This window comes from Sphaerodactylus townsendi, linkage group LG12 (assembly GCF_021028975.2).
Source record: "Sphaerodactylus townsendi isolate TG3544 linkage group LG12, MPM_Stown_v2.3, whole genome shotgun sequence".
Lineage (NCBI taxonomy): Eukaryota > Metazoa > Chordata > Lepidosauria > Squamata > Sphaerodactylidae > Sphaerodactylus > Sphaerodactylus townsendi.
Window position 1 is genome coordinate 17,526,673 of NC_059436.1, and position 15,716 is coordinate 17,542,388.

Genomic DNA, 15,716 nt, shown 5'->3' on the forward strand with positions numbered 1-15,716 from the left:
GTTTTGAAAGAGGAGGCATGATTGTTCAGATTTAATAAGGTGAGGTCTAGGGCTGTGTTTACTCTGTTGATTGCCCTTTCAGGAGGGGCTATGGCTCTGTAGTAGACCATCTGCTTGGCATGCTAAAGGTCGCCGGTTCAGCCCCCAGCCTCTCCAATTAAAAGGATTCGGCACTACCAATGTCAATACTATAAAAAAATATGTATTAGTTTTATTTCACCATTGCTGCATAGATTTCCAGGTCACACAGGACTATTTTATATTTCCCTGCTACTTAAAGATACCAATCTGGATATTATATACAGCGTTGCCAGGTTTTGTGCTGTAGCACTTGAAGTACATCACAGGATGGTCTGTGCTATCAGACAGTCTTAGTGAATACTAAGATTGCCTTATTAGAGTGCACTGTGACCTAATAGTTATAGTCTTTTGACTGCCAATTTTATGGTTCCCTTGTGCCTTGTTTCCTTTTAAGATTTATGCTCCTAATTTGTCCTCTTTATGTTCCCAACCCTTTTTGTATTCTCAGTTTTCTTCTGCTAGTAGATTCTTAGATCAATCTTTTTAAATCTTTTTATCCTTGGATAGCCCAATCCAGAGCCCTGGGTGGCTGGGAATGGGGTGGGAGGAAAACCCAAAAAACCTTCCCACTACTGGAAAGCCCCCCATAGGGCTCAATGGACTTATGCCACTTCCTTGCAAACCTGGGGGGAAGCCAACTGAAGTCAGCTCCACCCCCAGGAACGCCCCTCATCATGCTGCCAGGGCTGGTGGAAGCATGGGAGTGTGGAAATGGTTCTCAGTGCTATGTCTGGGCATCCTGGTGGGGTGCAGTGGCCGCCCACCTGAGTGTTTGCCCCTCCCCTGGGGTAAGTGCTGGGCACGGCAAATCTGCCAGCATGACCCTGTGCCACTTCCACAGGACAATTCCCCCCCATCTGGATTAGGTCATTAATAGTAAGTATGTTCAATGTATTGTCGAAGGCTTTCACTATCGAATCATTGATACAGTTGTGGTTTCCAGGCTGTATAATTCTGTTCTAGCATTCTTTTCCCTGACGCTTTCTGTGTGGCTGGCATCTTCAGAGGATCTGATCCTCTGAAGATGCCAGCCACAGATGTAGGCAAAACATCAGGAGAGAATGCTGCTAGAACACGGCCATACAGCCCGGAAACCACACAGCACCCCAGTAAGTATGTTATTTATTTTATGCTGATCTCTGACCATAATAAAATTGATTGATTGATTGATTGATTGATTGATTGATTGATTGATTGATTGATTGATTGATTGATTGATTGATTGATTGATTGATTGATTGATTGATTGGTGGTAGGAAATATGGCAGATCTCCACTCGAGAGATGCTGTCAGTTAGTTAATTTGTCTCAGATAGCTCAGGGAATCCAGCACTTCCCATCAGCCCTGCTACTTGGCCATGCTGGCAGAGGCTGATGGGAATTGTAGTTCCTGAACATCTGGAGGGCCATAGTTTGAAGACCTCTGGAGTAGGCAATACTTTGATAGACCAAGGGTTTTATTCAGTATGAGGCAGCTTCCTGTGTTCACTTTTACAAACTCTTTTGGTTCTCCTTTTTTTTTTAAGAGTCAAGGAGGAAGCTACAGGGGAGGAGGGAACCAAATACAGTCCCCTCCAAGTGTTCATTTTAAGTTGGGGGTATCTAGAGAACGCTTTTTAATAAATAAATACATCCTCCTTACTGCCATTTCTGCTTCTTCACTCCAGGGTGACTTCAGACACAAGTCCTCATTTGTTATATGAAATGCCGAGAAATTGGATTTTGCCCACCAGCAAGAATGGAGCGTGGAAATAAAATACCTCCATCTGGAACTCTTTCAGCAAGAGCAGATAACAAACATTGCGTGGCCAGCGGCCTTTAGCGAGAGCGAGCCCAGACCATATGTGCACCTGTGTGCAAACCTGATTTTACTTTTTTTTCTCCTGCCAAAGCCAAGCCGTGATTTTTAACAACCAAAGCGATTTCTTTCTTCCCAGAAGGTAACCCACGGATCACTTTGGCCAAGCAGATGCATTGGAAACTTTGGCTGGAGAGAAAGATGGCTTCGAAGTATCCGCCTCCCCTTTCTGGATCCACGCTTTTACAACCCTGAGGGAAGTTGCCAGGGCTACCTTTGGTCACAGGGTTACAAACTGTTGAGGTATCTCAGTTTGACGAGGGACAAATTGATCTTCAAATGAGTATCTGGTTTTGCTTTTATTTTTTTTAAGGTGTACACAATAGCTGTAGAACGAGGAGAAAACTCCCACTGCCAGCCCAGTGTTGGGATCTAATTCAGAAGGCCATGGGTATGATGGACTTCACCACTGGCAGAATCTGTTAGGATCCTCTGCGCCCCCCCCCCCCAACCATATTAAAAGCACAGTAATACCAGTGTGTAGGGAAAGGGAAGAAAAAAGAAGAAGAAGCTATTTGGCCACTCAGACAGCTCCCGCAAAATGCCCCCGCCAACAGCATCGCCTCCCACCAAAAGGGTGCCGCTTTCCAACAGCCGTGCAAGAAAAGCGCCAATCAACACCTTACAACGGCAGGGATGCCGTGACATTATCCGACAGCTCAGTTCTTACCCAGAGTGCCATGAAGAAACACCAGCGCCTTCCCTCACAGAGCTTCCTGTGGCCCAGTAGTTAGGGGGCTGGCAACAGACATCCCTGGGGAAAGGGTCCCAGGCCCACTGAGGTCTTGCCCCGTATCTTTGCAAGCTGCAGGGCAGACAGCAGAACGATGGGTGTACCACTCCACCTAGCATGGTCGAAGCCTCCTCCATGCACACAGGGAAATTCCCTGGGTTTAGAAATCTAACCAGAAGGGTTAGAATCCTCTTTTCCATGACCAGCTGGTTTTCCCACATGCAAGGAGTTGGTTGTATGGAGGAGCATCCGGTCAGGTGAGGCCTTCCCAAGTCAGAAGTGGTTCAGTTTAAGTCCAGGTAAACCATCAGAATTTGACTTTGGGGTTTTGCCAGCATAAGGGCCTATTCTCACCCAGCCTGTGAAATCAGGTAATAGGATTGGGTGGTCAGCTTGGCTGGCAATTCGAATGAAAATTTTCCAGCAAGTGCTTCTCCTCCTCCTCAAAAGATACAAGGATCTGCCGTCTGTGGGGGGCCGGGTCGCACCCCACGCCTTGTCCGCTCTTCCTGGACAGCTGCCATGCCCTGCTTGTCTTCCAGCACTCTCAGATCTGGGTTTGATTATTCTAAGCAACTTTCTCCAGAGTGGGACCAAGCTATGCAGCCCCCCCCCCTGCTGTGTATTTCTTAATCAACACCACTGCAATGTTTCCTTCACTTTCCAGTCTCCAGAAGGCAATAGCTTTTCTTCCCCACTTTACTTCAAAATCTCTGTCTGCAGCCTGCGTTGAACCATCTTGCCCACTGGGCATCCCTTTGTCTCTCTTATAATTCAGATTCCCCCTCCCTCCCCAGGAAAGATGACACCGAAACCCCTTTCTGGACAGGGGCGGGGTGGTGGTGGTAAAATTCCAACATGCTACCAAGACAAAAAGCTAAGCTTTTTCTATCGCTCCCGTTCCTTTTGTAGAATTCCACCTTCTGAAATTTTTGCAAAGATCTATTTTGATTACTTAAAGTGGTTAACATTTCTATTTAAAATGTAAATAGGTTGGTAGGTCAAACAGTGTTCGGTAATTATGTAGCTATTTTTTTTTTACAGGTGTGACTTAATGCGTGTGAGTTTTATTATTTTTTTAAATGCCAGGCAGGAGTTCCTGTGCCATTTCAAACCATATCAGTATTGTTGCAAACAGCACAAACACACAAATCTGAACAAGCGAGGGAATCTTAGGGCCTTTCCCCACTTACCGTAAGCCCCGCGCTACTTGAGGAGAGTAGCGCGGGGTTCCTCCTCCCTCCCCACGGCAGGGGCGGCCACAGCGCAGCCGCCCCGACGCTGCCGCTGTCGCGCCCCCTCAGCGCGCGGCATCCCAGGCGCTCTTCTGAATGGCGCCTTTTGACGACCCCGCACAGAGCGCGGGGTCGTGGGGACGCCTGGGCGCGCGCCTGGGATGCCGCACGCTGAGAGCAGCACGCGGCATAGGGGGGATGGAAGGGAGTGGGGAAAGGCCCTCTATTCCATCCCTATTTTCTCCTTGATCAAAGAAACAGATATTGGAGAGGGCCTCCCCCCCCCCCTTTCTGCAAAATGGCGCAGGCCAGGATTGAAAGAGCTGCACAATTATTAACGGTAAAAGTGTTTCTCAGACACAGTTCTTCCTCTGTCAAGCGCAGTTTGTGCTACAGCAAGATTTAGATCCAGTAGCACCTTAAAGACCAAGAAGGTTGGGGTCTAGAGAGTCACAGTTCCCTTCATCAGATACAAGCTGAAATGAAGATCTCTGAATCATTATATTCCAGTCAGAAGGTGGGAGGGATGTTAAAAAGAAGGGACTTGGGCTACATGGAAGGGTTCCATCATGCCCATTGTAAACTGCCTCATTAGGGCAGAGATGAGTAACAATGATCCTGTTATTGTACTTGGAATGTATGGTACTTCTGGTTTTATGCCTAATAAAGGTTTTTGGATTGGATTGGGCAGAGGTGAAATGCTTAGGGGCAGATCTCTATTCCGACTTGTATCCGATAAAGGAGATTTGACTCTCAAAAGCTAAGCCCCCCCCCCCCATCTTGTAGGTGCTACTAGACAGGAGTCTTAACTGTTCTGCTGCAGACCAGCATGCCTAACCTCTGAAACTAGTTGGTGCTGCAGCTTTGAGCCAAAAGGAAAGGGGGGATATAATTATTGTAACAAATTAATTTTTTTAAAAAATGGGAAAAGCAAGTAAAAAACCCTGTGGAATACATACGAGCCCTTTGGTGCTCTTAAAATTGCTCTAATCCCTTGGATGTGCCCTAAAATAGTCATTAGGATCTTGGCCGATGGATTTTGTTCCATTACAAAGCTCTGGGTTTTAGCAAGTCTAATGTTTCTTTGACCTTCACCTCCTCGTAAGTCTTCCAGTTCTAGCTCTGAGAAACTCCCATTGCAGCCTGGAAAATGAAAAGCAGCTGATGTAGAGTGCATTTTCTTAAAAAAAACAAAACTGCCCGTTTCTTCTGGTTAGAGGCAGCTCAGGCCACTGGGAAACATTTTACACCGTGTTGCAAGCAGAATTCAGCGCTGTGCTGGAAAGCAAAAGAACGCACTTATCCTTTAAAGACATGACGTACTTTTCCCTTATGATGTTTCCCAGCTATGCTCTTAACGGTCTTAACTTTGGGATGCAAACAGTGTTTTTGGTTGCATTATTGAGTTTGGACTCTCAGTTTGTCTGTTTTCAGTATTAATCTGCCTTGGAGAATTCAGCACACTGTTATGTGTTTCTTTTTTCTCCCTGCCCTCACCAGGGCCTTGGAGGAGATGTTGTTGGTGCTCTGCGTTACTCGGTGGAAAGAAGGCCCGAGAGCCGTCTTGTTTGACTTCTCACTCAGGGGGAAGAAATACCCAGGGGTTCCCCTGCTACCCTCCTGTTTTCCTTCAACTGTGGCTACCTCTAAGAGGCATTCAACCAAAGCAGACCTTGTTGCCCACTGCCAAAGTACTTTCCCCATCGATTATAGAATGGGATTGCCTTCAAGAACGGCTTTCCTTTTTCTGCCTTGGCTTGGTCAGTCTCCTGTTCTGTGCTGCCTTGCAGAGTGCCGGAAAGCAGGCTCACAGAACAAGAACTACATATCCGTACAGAGGACAGCGCTGTCTGTGCTACAACTGTATCCTGGCGTAATTGTCATGGCTTAAATTTCAGCATGGGTGGGCCCAGGTGGGATTCTCTGCCTTGATGTCTGGCCCTTTGCAAAGTTACCAGTGCTAAGTGTAGCATGGTTTAACGTAGGAATAAAGGGAACCTGAAATGTGGGTTGGCAGCCGGCTTTAGAAGACTGCCACGCAGTCTGCCTTATCTTCATTCAAACCAGGGTGCACGGCCTGGCATTTCTGATTACTGTTTCAGATTGCTGGACTGTGAAAGCATGTTCTGTGCTAAAAAGCTAGCACTTCTCAAATTGCTAGCTTACTACATGCAAAGTGTGTTAGCAATAGGAGAGCATTAAAAATGCAATTGCCCCCATGCCTCAAGTGGCACAAAGCCACCCATTCTTTGTTTCATTGTGGTGCAGCATACAGCAGGCCCACATTGTGCAGAGCAGAGCAATAGCTTAATGGAGTGAACAGCCTCAGAGGATGTGTGTGTGCGACTATATTTTAGCTCCCATCCAGAGTGCAGATAGTCATTGTCAACACTGGTGATGTGCGAGTTGATCACATAGCTTTTTTAGATTGTGTATTAAAACAAAACAATTCGCTACCTTTCATCTGGCACACTACCACCCAATTCTGCATCCTCCAACTCTAGGGCTCCTTGGAGCGAAGCCATGACACTTAATCCAGTTTCAATGTGTGGTGTAGACATGCACCTACCCTTCATGTGACATGAAAAGCTGCTGACCTTTCTCCCCAAAGCTCCAAAAACTTCCCTTCCGGACTCAAAGATGCACCAACCACATCTCCAACCAAGACAGGAGTCTCTGCCCAGGCAATAACTTCACAGAACTCATTGTAAACATTTGACTGGTTTGTACTAATAATGTGTTGCATTTCACATTGCCAAGAATGTTTTACATAAATATAAAGAAAAGGGATTTGTGTGGTCTTGATGGGGATTTTGTGAGCTCTTGTGTGGTTCTGGGTGAAACGTGAAGGCATTCTTCTGGAATCTGTCCCAAAGCTAAACTGGTGTCACAACTGTGCAGTAAAGTGCTGCTGTGGTACCTGGTGTAGGTGTTGGAGAGCAGTGTCTCCTGAGTGGGATTAATCTCTTTTTAGAGCTGTCTAGCTGTCACTTTGAAGGCATGGGCTAAGTCTGATGGAATCTCAGAAAGGGATTCTGGATTCCCAGTGATTAGAATGATGAACAGGGTCAGTTCCCTGTGCTATTCTACCTGCTACCAAAATATGCAAAAAATAAAATTGCAGAATTACATAAAATAACCTATAGAGGCCAGTGCATTTGGGGTCCCTGAGTATGTGACAGTATTTCAGAGTTCTTTAAGTGCCCTATGCAGCTGACCAGCCTCAAACACAAACACAAGACTGACCCAGCTTGCCCTTTGATCTACTCCAGAAAAGCATTTCCGGCATACTTAGAAAGCCATAAAATCAACCCTTCCAAGAATCTTGGGGTTTCAAGAGGCCCAGTCGGTCTCTGTTTTAAAGATGTGCTCTGTGGCTCATTAGTAGCCAAGTCTGCAGACTGCACATCACAGCTTTGGGCCAGAAGTCTTGTCAGAAACAAGACTCTGTATTTGACTAAGGAAACTTTGATTCTGGAAAGCTCATACTTGGAAAATCTTGTTCATCTGTTAAGGTGCTGGGCTTGAATATTGCTCTTCTACTGCACAAATGTGGCTAGTTCCTGAAACTCTTAAGTTTCCCAAACTCCCAATTTCAGCGGTCTCTCTCATCCATGCCCTACGAAGAGAGACTTGGGGAGCTGGAGAAGTGAAGATTAAGGGGGACATGATAGCTATGTTTAAATATTTGAAGGGATGCCATGTCAAAGAGGGATCATACTTGTTTTCTGCTGCCTCAGAGACTAGGACACGGAGTAATGGATTCAAAGTGCAGGAAAAGAGATTCCACCTAAACATTAGGAAGAACTTTGACTGTCGGGGCTGTTTGACGGTGAAGTTCACTGCTTCGGAGAGTGGTGGAGTCTCCTCCTTTGGAGGTTTTTAAACAGAGGCTGGATGATCATATGTTAGGAGTGCTTTGATTGTGTGTTCCTGCATGGCAGGGGGTTGGACATGATGGCCCTTCCAACTCTATGATTCTATGAAAATTACTTTCATAGAATCTTCACCAGTTTATCACCAGCTACCTAGGGTGGAATTGAAAGCATTCGGCAAGAGAGGGAGCAAAGGAGTTCAAACTTCTGAGAGGAAAGGAAGTTTTGAATCAAAAGCCAGACTGCGTAGAATTTATTTATTAGGCATGTAATTATAACAGCTGGAATTAAGAAGTGGGTCCAACCCCAGGAAATTGTCTATGCAGACCAGAACAGGAGGACTTGATTTAGAGAAACAGGCACTGGGGTTTGGATCTCATCTTCTTTCATTTGGGTTCTCTTACCCAGCCGGAGATTTCTTTTCAGAGAACGATCCTGGCCCAACAGCCTGAAGGAAGACATGTGGAACTAGAAGATCCACGTCACGCGAGGAGAAATACAAGCCCTGATCTTAACAGCCCCACGACAGTGCTTATTGCCTGCCATGGCTATTTGAAAACCTGTTGGCCTTCACTGGTTTACTCTTTCATTTGGGGGAGGCAGCTCAGTCGAGAGGTTCTAACTTTGGGGAGTAGCTTTTCAGGTGGTACCCGGTGCAGTGGCTGGAAAGAGAGCCTCAGAACCAACCGACCTTTGGCTGATGATGTGTGCAGAGCTACATCTGTGACTCAGGACTGTACCCACAGCTCATACCGCACCCCCCCTTCTTATGTCTTGGAAGACTAACCCTTCTGTGCTGTCCTTCCTGAGAGCCATTTGAAAGGGTCTCTACCCCATGTGAACTGGCTCTGGCCTTCTGTCCATGCAAACTCTCTCAGATAGGTGACCAAACATGAGCTCATACCGAGGATGAAAACTGAGCTCGTGCTTTGAGCTAGGTATGGGAGGATTCCAAGCGCCTCTCTGATTAATGCCAGGCACCAGAGACAGGCCTGTCTCTGACCTGAAACCAGCCGACCTCCATGAACAGGACAAGTCCTTTGGTCTGAAAGCAGCCCTGGTCTAAGCTTTGCAAGCGACAGTTTATGCGGTCTGGAATGGCTGCAGCTAAGTCAGTTCCAGAACAGAGATCTGTACCATGCAGTTAAAAACCAAGTAAGAACACTGTATCAAAACTAGAAAAAATGGATCACAAGCATTATTTGCAAAGAAATTCGGGGGGTGGGAGGAGCACGCCTCATATACACCATGATTTTGCTTCTGCGTAAGTTTTTGCCTTCTGCACATGTGCCTCGTCAATTGGCCGGCTTCAGGGGAGTCTTGGAGCTGAATTTGCGCAGCCCCATGCGGGACGTGCAGCTTCTCCCTGGAGAGTTTACCTTCCACGGCTGAGGCTGTGGCGATCTACAAGGTCAGGTAAAGAAACACACTGGTTATGGACAGCCAGTAGTGACTAAAATCAGCCATGCCAGTTTGGGCATGGCCAGAATATGTACAAAATTGATGCCTCTGCCGAGGCCATTAAAAAAGAGAAGCGGTTTCTTCAAAAGATTCCCACCCTGAGTCCTGTAAGCACTCCACTGTGTAAACAGAGCGCCACTGGTTTTAGCGAAAGACATGTATATACACAAGGAATCAGGTCTGTTTATTTGCTGCCTCCATGGAATCTAGCGGAGTAGATTTCATAGAGCAAGAAGCTGAGTTGCGCTCACAACTTTCACCCCCTGCGTCTTAGAGCAAAATTTAAACAATTGACCAACTAGGCAGATTCATGGGCTGCTTATGGAGCATGACGCTGAAGCGCAATGTGGGAAAGATCACATGCTCGAATGCTCACGGTAAACAAATACCTTGTGCATAAACAAACTTAGCAACCTCCATCCAACTGCCCACACACAGAAGAGACGCGGTTTCCTTGTAGGTTTTTCTCCATTCCTGCATTCCACGCATGATGAATCTGGTGGTGGGCTCAACCAGCCATCTATTGATATGTGTGTGAGGGGGAGGGGAGGTCACTTTCATGAATACTCTGTATTAAAAACTATTTTCAGTGGATGACAAAATGGGTGTTGAGAGGGGGGGGGGAGCACTTGGCCAGCATTTCCCCAGAGATATACTGGGCTGAATCCAGCTATCCACTAAGGAAACACAGATTTTTTTGCAGCTCCTATTAACCCTCTAGAAAGATAAGTGCCAGGGCTGTGATGGAACTGTCACGAGTCAGGTGGGACAAGAAGAAGAAGAAGAAGAGTTTGGATTTATATCCCCCCTTTCTCTCCTGCAGGAGACTCAAAGGGGCTGACAATCTCCTTGCCCTTCCCCCCTCACAACAAACACCCTGTGAGGTAGGTGGGGCTGAGAGAACTCTGAAGAACTGTGACTAGCCCAAGGTCACCCAGCTGGCGTGTGTGGGAGTGTACAGGCTAATCTGAATTCCCCAGATAAGCCTCCACAGCTCAGGCGGTAGAGCGGAGAACCAAACCCGGTCCCTCCAGATTAGATACACAAGCTCTTAACCTCCTACACCACAGAGGAAAGGAAATGCTATATTAACGACTCTTGGAGCAAATGGTGGAATCCACTGACAACGGATGTATATAGGTGGCTTTAAGATTAGACAGATTCATGGAGGAGAGGGCCATCGTGGTGACTACGGGAATCTTCGCTTCCTGGAGTGGCCTATTTGGCTCTCCAGGGCAACCTATTGGCCACTGTGCGAGACAAGATGCAAAGCTAGAAGGACTTCTGGTCTCATCCAGCAGGGCTCTTGTGTTGTTACAGAAGACATCCTGAAAGCTGTTCTTGCGAGGGAGAGAAGCAACAGTTTCACCCCCTTCTCCCATCTCGCTCTACATCCCACCCCCACCCCTCGGCTTGTGCAGCATCTCCTCAGTGCAGTTCCCACGACCCCGAGAATGATCTTTCAGAAGGGGCTGCACGAGCCAAGAAGAACAAAGGAAAAATCTGCCGTTCTACGCATAGCAGCTGGATGCAATGCAGAGTTTCTGGGGTGGGGGGAAAATGAGCTTCAGCTCCCCCTCCCAGCCATTGTGTCATTCAATGTTAGTTGTTTTTACTACAGAGCAGCACTCAAACAAGTGACACCCCACCCCGGTACACACATGCAGATGGCTGCAGTTCAATCCACCCCAAGAGAGTTCGTGGAACTCCCCTTTTAGTGGGGAGAAGAGACTCTGGACATCTGGTTTCCTTATCCCACCTCCCAAAGCAAAGGCCAACAGGTGTTCTCTCTCCATTCTGCAAACAGGACACAGGTTTGCTTCCAAGCATGCAAAACCTTGGTTTTCTTAAGAGAACTCGGAGATGTCCGGTGCTTCTCTCCCCACTGCAGCCCCAAAAGCCTGCCCTACAAACCCACCCCAAAGTTGTTCCTGGAGGCCAGTGACCCCCTGGGAACAAAATTGTGAGAGGAGGCCTGTTGTGGGAAGGGAGAAATGGAAGAAGAAGAATCCAGGCCAGGCTGTTTGGCACTGTGAAGATACCGCTGGCTTCACAAAAAATGCGGCTTCTGCCAGTGACGAAAATACACCCACTCCCTGCACATCGCACTTGCGATGCGTCGGATGCGTCTGGCGGCCAGGGAACTGGCAGGAGCTGCCTTATTCCACTTGCGAGATTGGCTAAGGTGTCAGTTCTACTTACAGCTTATCGGGGGCTGCCAAACAAATGATCTCTTGTGACTGATCCTGGGCTTGATTTTCTGCAAGCAGAACATCGCGACCGTCAAGACGTGCTTGACCTGGCCCCATTTAAGATTAAAAATAAGCCCCCCAAAAAGGAGTCAACCCATAATAATGCGACCAGGAAGCACAGACCTTGAACTGAAGAGGGCGTGTCTGTTGGGCTGATACGGCTGACTCCAGCGCTGAAAGTCACATTGTCGATGGACTCTGCAAAAACACACACACAGAAATATACATTTACATTAGCTGGTGGTGATGCAAGTTGCTTCAAGTTAATGACACAGGCTTGTGGCAAGTAAGAACAACTCCTGGGCAAAATTGAAGAGAAGGAATCTTGAGTTCTTTGTTTTCTCTTCAGGACATAGATAACAGACATATGTGGACTTGGACAAATATGCTTGTAGTTAATTTTGTATCTTTATTTGCAGGACTGGCTTGACTTCATCAACTATACGGCCTGCATGTTTATGTAGTACCATCTACACACATGATACTTTACAAAGGCCACAGGTCTCTGTCCCGAAGAAACATACAAATTATGTTGCAGCTCACCTTGGCTAGGTCAAGGATCTTTAACAGGGGCTGTCAGGCACCGCATCGCTCCCCCGCCCCTCACCTGCCCCAAAAGTACAAATCTAGGGAGTCATTCAAAACTTTTTTTAAAAAAATTATTGGGTCTTGTATACCGCCCTGCCCCCGGAGAGCTCTATACTATATTCATTATCTATATATTTCTCTTCTTTCCCTTTAGATCTAACTAACCATTTTGATAATCAATTATTCTTTTTTTCCCCTTTCCTCCATGCCGGATCATTTGAAATTACAGATCAAAAGCAATGAATTCAATTTTGTAAAGAAGTCTTTTTTGATCAGATTTAAAGATCAAATTACTGCATGTAGTGCTAGTCAAAAGTCTGTTTTTCTTTTTTCCTTTTTTCTGTTTTTCCTTTCTCCTAATGTTAAATGCTATTGCAACAAGAGATGAACAATCAATAAACAAAACTTTGGAGGAACTCGGGCCAACAACTGTGCCACAAACCACCAGGGTCTGCCACCACTCACTCACTCACTCACTCACTCACTCACTCACTCACTCACTCACTCACTCACTCACTCACTCACTCACTCACTCACTCACTCACTCACTCACTCACTCACTCACTCACTCACTCACACACACACACACACACACAGGATTGAAGAAGCATGACTATACAACACAGACATTTCAGACACTTGCATTTCTTAGGCAACATCAGGGAAAATTTGTCCATTAATGGTTAGTAGATGCAATGACTCAATGGAACCTCCAAGTGCAGAAGCAGGGCATCTTTGAGTACTTGTGTGTGAGGGGAAACAACAGGAGGTGGCTTGGGCTTCTGTGCCCTGAACCTGGTTGTCTACTGTCTGAAACAAGACGTTTGACTAGACAGGCGCTAGCCTCATCCAGGGGGGCAACACGAGTTGTTTCTCAGTGTTCTTCTACTAATGTAACAGGTGCAGCAACCCTGTGAGGCTTTGAATGCCAGACACGGCACGGCTGCGACCCTTGATGTCCTGAGCTGCTGTCAGGCCGTTTATCTTCTCCCGGTTCCTCTCAAGCATTTTTGCAATGAAAAGCGGGAGTAGAGAAGGTGAGGGAGGCCGGGACTTATCCGCTGAGGCACGACACGCCGCTGGCTTTGACAGCAGCAGTTATCTGTGGCGAGCCGTGCTCATTGCTAGTGATGGAAGAGAACGGGAAGCAGTTGCCTCCCCCCGTCCTTTGTGTCATTTTTAGGGTTCTGGGACCGAGTCAGCATGGCAGAGACAGCTCCAAACGAGCCCAGGCAGGCGGCAATAATGAGACGTGCAGCTCAGAAGCAAAGCAGGAGTTTTCCGCTTGAGCCCCAGAGTGGGTTTAGCTGTCTCCTCCCTCCAGCGTATGTCATTTAAGCGGAGCATCAGTACAACAAACCCTGCCCCTCCCAGACAGAAACGCGGGGAAGATTGTTTTCGGCCGTGGCATCCAAAGTCTTTTTGCAAAGCAGACTATCGGAAGTTGAAAGGACATACGGTGTTAATGTGGAGTCTATCAATCTGGTCCAGCCAGGAGAAAGGATGACTTTTGCAGGGTGGTGTTTAGGGCGTCTGCAGCCACCTTGGTGGTCGATAACACAAGTGCAGATTTGAAAAACGGCCGCTGGCGTGGTCACCCGTGGTGAGTCACAATTGCCTCTGGGTGACCAGAAGCTTTGCTAAATTGGAGGAGGACTGGCTCTGTGAAGGCTTCTTTCAAGCTGTTCACAGATCACTGACAGACATGCTGGGCAGGGTGTGCCAGAGAAATATTGTAGGAGTCTGTAACTTCAGCAGGATTGTTTGAAAGGTTGAATGAACGTGGGAAATAGCCTTTACAACTCATCTACCGATCTGTCTAGCAAAAGTATTTTCTACTCCAAGTAGCCATAGCGTCCAGAGGCTCAGGAAAAGATCCCTGCTCTCTGGAGGAAATGCTGTGGAAATGAATCTGTGCATGCAGAGGAAGATTTGCAGATGATCCTCAAAGCCAACCCCACCTACTTTTCCACACCACCTGCCCACCTCAATTTAGATAAACTTACAATTTACCACTCTGTAACTTACTGTCTGGGGTACTGATGGCTCTGCCGTCAAAGACAGCGGTTTCAGAAGATGGCTGGGTGAGGCTGCCGAGAGTCACTAGAAGAAACGCGAGAAAAAATGTTAAATGCATGACATGTGCCTAGCAAGGCGGCTCAAAGGCCCACCCGCTGGCCCAGTTCCAGATCTGTGTGGCAAAGTTCCGCCCGCTAACTGACCCCTCACCTCGCTTACTGCTCCACTGACTTCCCATCGAAAGGGGCTGGTTTCCAAGGCTCCTGCTGCGCTGCTTGCTAGCCGCCTCCACGGCCTTTCTAGCTGAGTTGAGAATGGCGAAGGTGTTTAGGGACATCCTTCTAGGAACAGAATGACAGAAACACTGACCAGCCGTTTAGCAGCTGCATGTGATCCAGGGGTACAAACTAAACACAGCAGCAGGAATTAACTATATACTGGCTTGCAAGTGTTGTGTGTGTATATGTGTGTGTGTAACCCTTTTTCTCCTATGATCTTTTCCTGATCAGACCTCACCACCAGTAGTTGTCCCAAGGATGATCCTTGAAGACCCCTAAAGCTCTACATTTCTGTGTTCAGGGCCTGGCAGGTGAAAAGCTGCATTTTCAGTTGTGCAAGAGGTTTTTGCCGGTGATGGGTCAATGATAGTACGAGTTCTCAGTCACAATCTAGCAGTTGAGGTTAAAGCAGCGTAGCCAGTGTGTGTGGGGAGGGACGGTGCCAGATCCAGATCCGCTGAGCTCACGTGAGAAGCTATCCTCTGGCCCCGTTGAGCTCCATACCTGGTTTTGGGCTTCCAGGTTCTTCCAGGAGGTGTAATAAATCCAATAGATGAAGGCAGTGAACCCTGTTTCAGTGGCGAGGAGTCTCTTCGGGCAACTGGAGAACCTGCATCATGCTGTTCCCCAGGAAGCACTGCTCTGTCAGAGCCAGGAGACCTCTAATTAAAAGGAGAAATAAAGGGTGCTAAAGTATTTGGCATTTGCGGCACAGAGGAAACACTACACTTCCGTATGGCAGAAAACGCACTGGTAATCATCAATATTTACTACAGAGAAAAAAAACACAATATTTGTTTCATCCACCATCCCTCAAGGTGGGGCAATAGGGTGGGAGAATGCCAACTTATCCTCACAACTTTGCAGAGTTGGCTCAGCTGAGAAATTATGAAACCCGGAAGGTTTGGGCAAAAGCTGGCCTGCACAGAGCCAGTGGTGGGATTCAGCAGGTTCACACCACTTCGGCAAACCTGGTTGTTAAAATGGTGCTTATAAACAACCAGTTGTTAAATTATTTGAATCCCACCACCGGAACCGGTTGTTAAATTATCTGAATCCCACCACTGGGTGGGGCCCAGAGAAGGAGTTGTCTCTGGGCACCATTTCCCCCCGATACGCCTCCAAGCGGAGACTCTAGTTTGCTTGCAGATGGATGGCCATCTCCCATTTTTTCCTCATCATCTTCTTACAGAGGTGGGAGGCTATTCTCCTCCAAGCCCCTCAGGAGCCAGAAAAAGCAGCTCAGAGCGGAAAACAAGAATGGAGGACAAGGCAGTAGAAGAAAGAACAAATAAATGAGGAAAGGATAAGAAAAAAATAGTAAACAAGAGAATTAG

General features: G+C 47.2%; 2 protein-coding genes across 2 annotated transcripts in view; one reads left to right on the plus strand and one right to left on the minus strand.

The window, feature by feature from the left end:
- Positions 1 to 3,933, plus strand: part of JAM3 (junctional adhesion molecule 3) — a 38,512-nt gene extending 34,579 nt beyond the window's left edge. Inside the window, exon 9 of the mRNA XM_048512803.1 lies at positions 1,748 to 3,933. Coding sequence (XP_048368760.1) covers positions 1,748 to 1,783 — 36 coding nt within the window. The 3' untranslated portion in view covers positions 1,784 to 3,933. The remainder of the gene's footprint in view (positions 1 to 1,747) is intronic.
- Positions 3,934 to 8,024: 4,091 nt separating this feature from the next.
- The window catches only part of NCAPD3 (non-SMC condensin II complex subunit D3), a 53,579-nt gene continuing 45,887 nt past the window's right edge, over positions 8,025 to 15,716 (minus strand). Inside the window, exons 30-35 of the mRNA XM_048513237.1 lie at positions 14,884 to 15,041; positions 14,312 to 14,442; positions 14,111 to 14,185; positions 11,618 to 11,692; positions 11,445 to 11,502; positions 8,025 to 9,185 (exon numbers count right to left, since the gene is read on the minus strand). Coding sequence (XP_048369194.1) covers positions 9,077 to 9,185; positions 11,445 to 11,502; positions 11,618 to 11,692; positions 14,111 to 14,185; positions 14,312 to 14,442; positions 14,884 to 15,041 — 606 coding nt within the window. The 3' untranslated portion in view covers positions 8,025 to 9,076. The remainder of the gene's footprint in view (positions 9,186 to 11,444; positions 11,503 to 11,617; positions 11,693 to 14,110; positions 14,186 to 14,311; positions 14,443 to 14,883; positions 15,042 to 15,716) is intronic.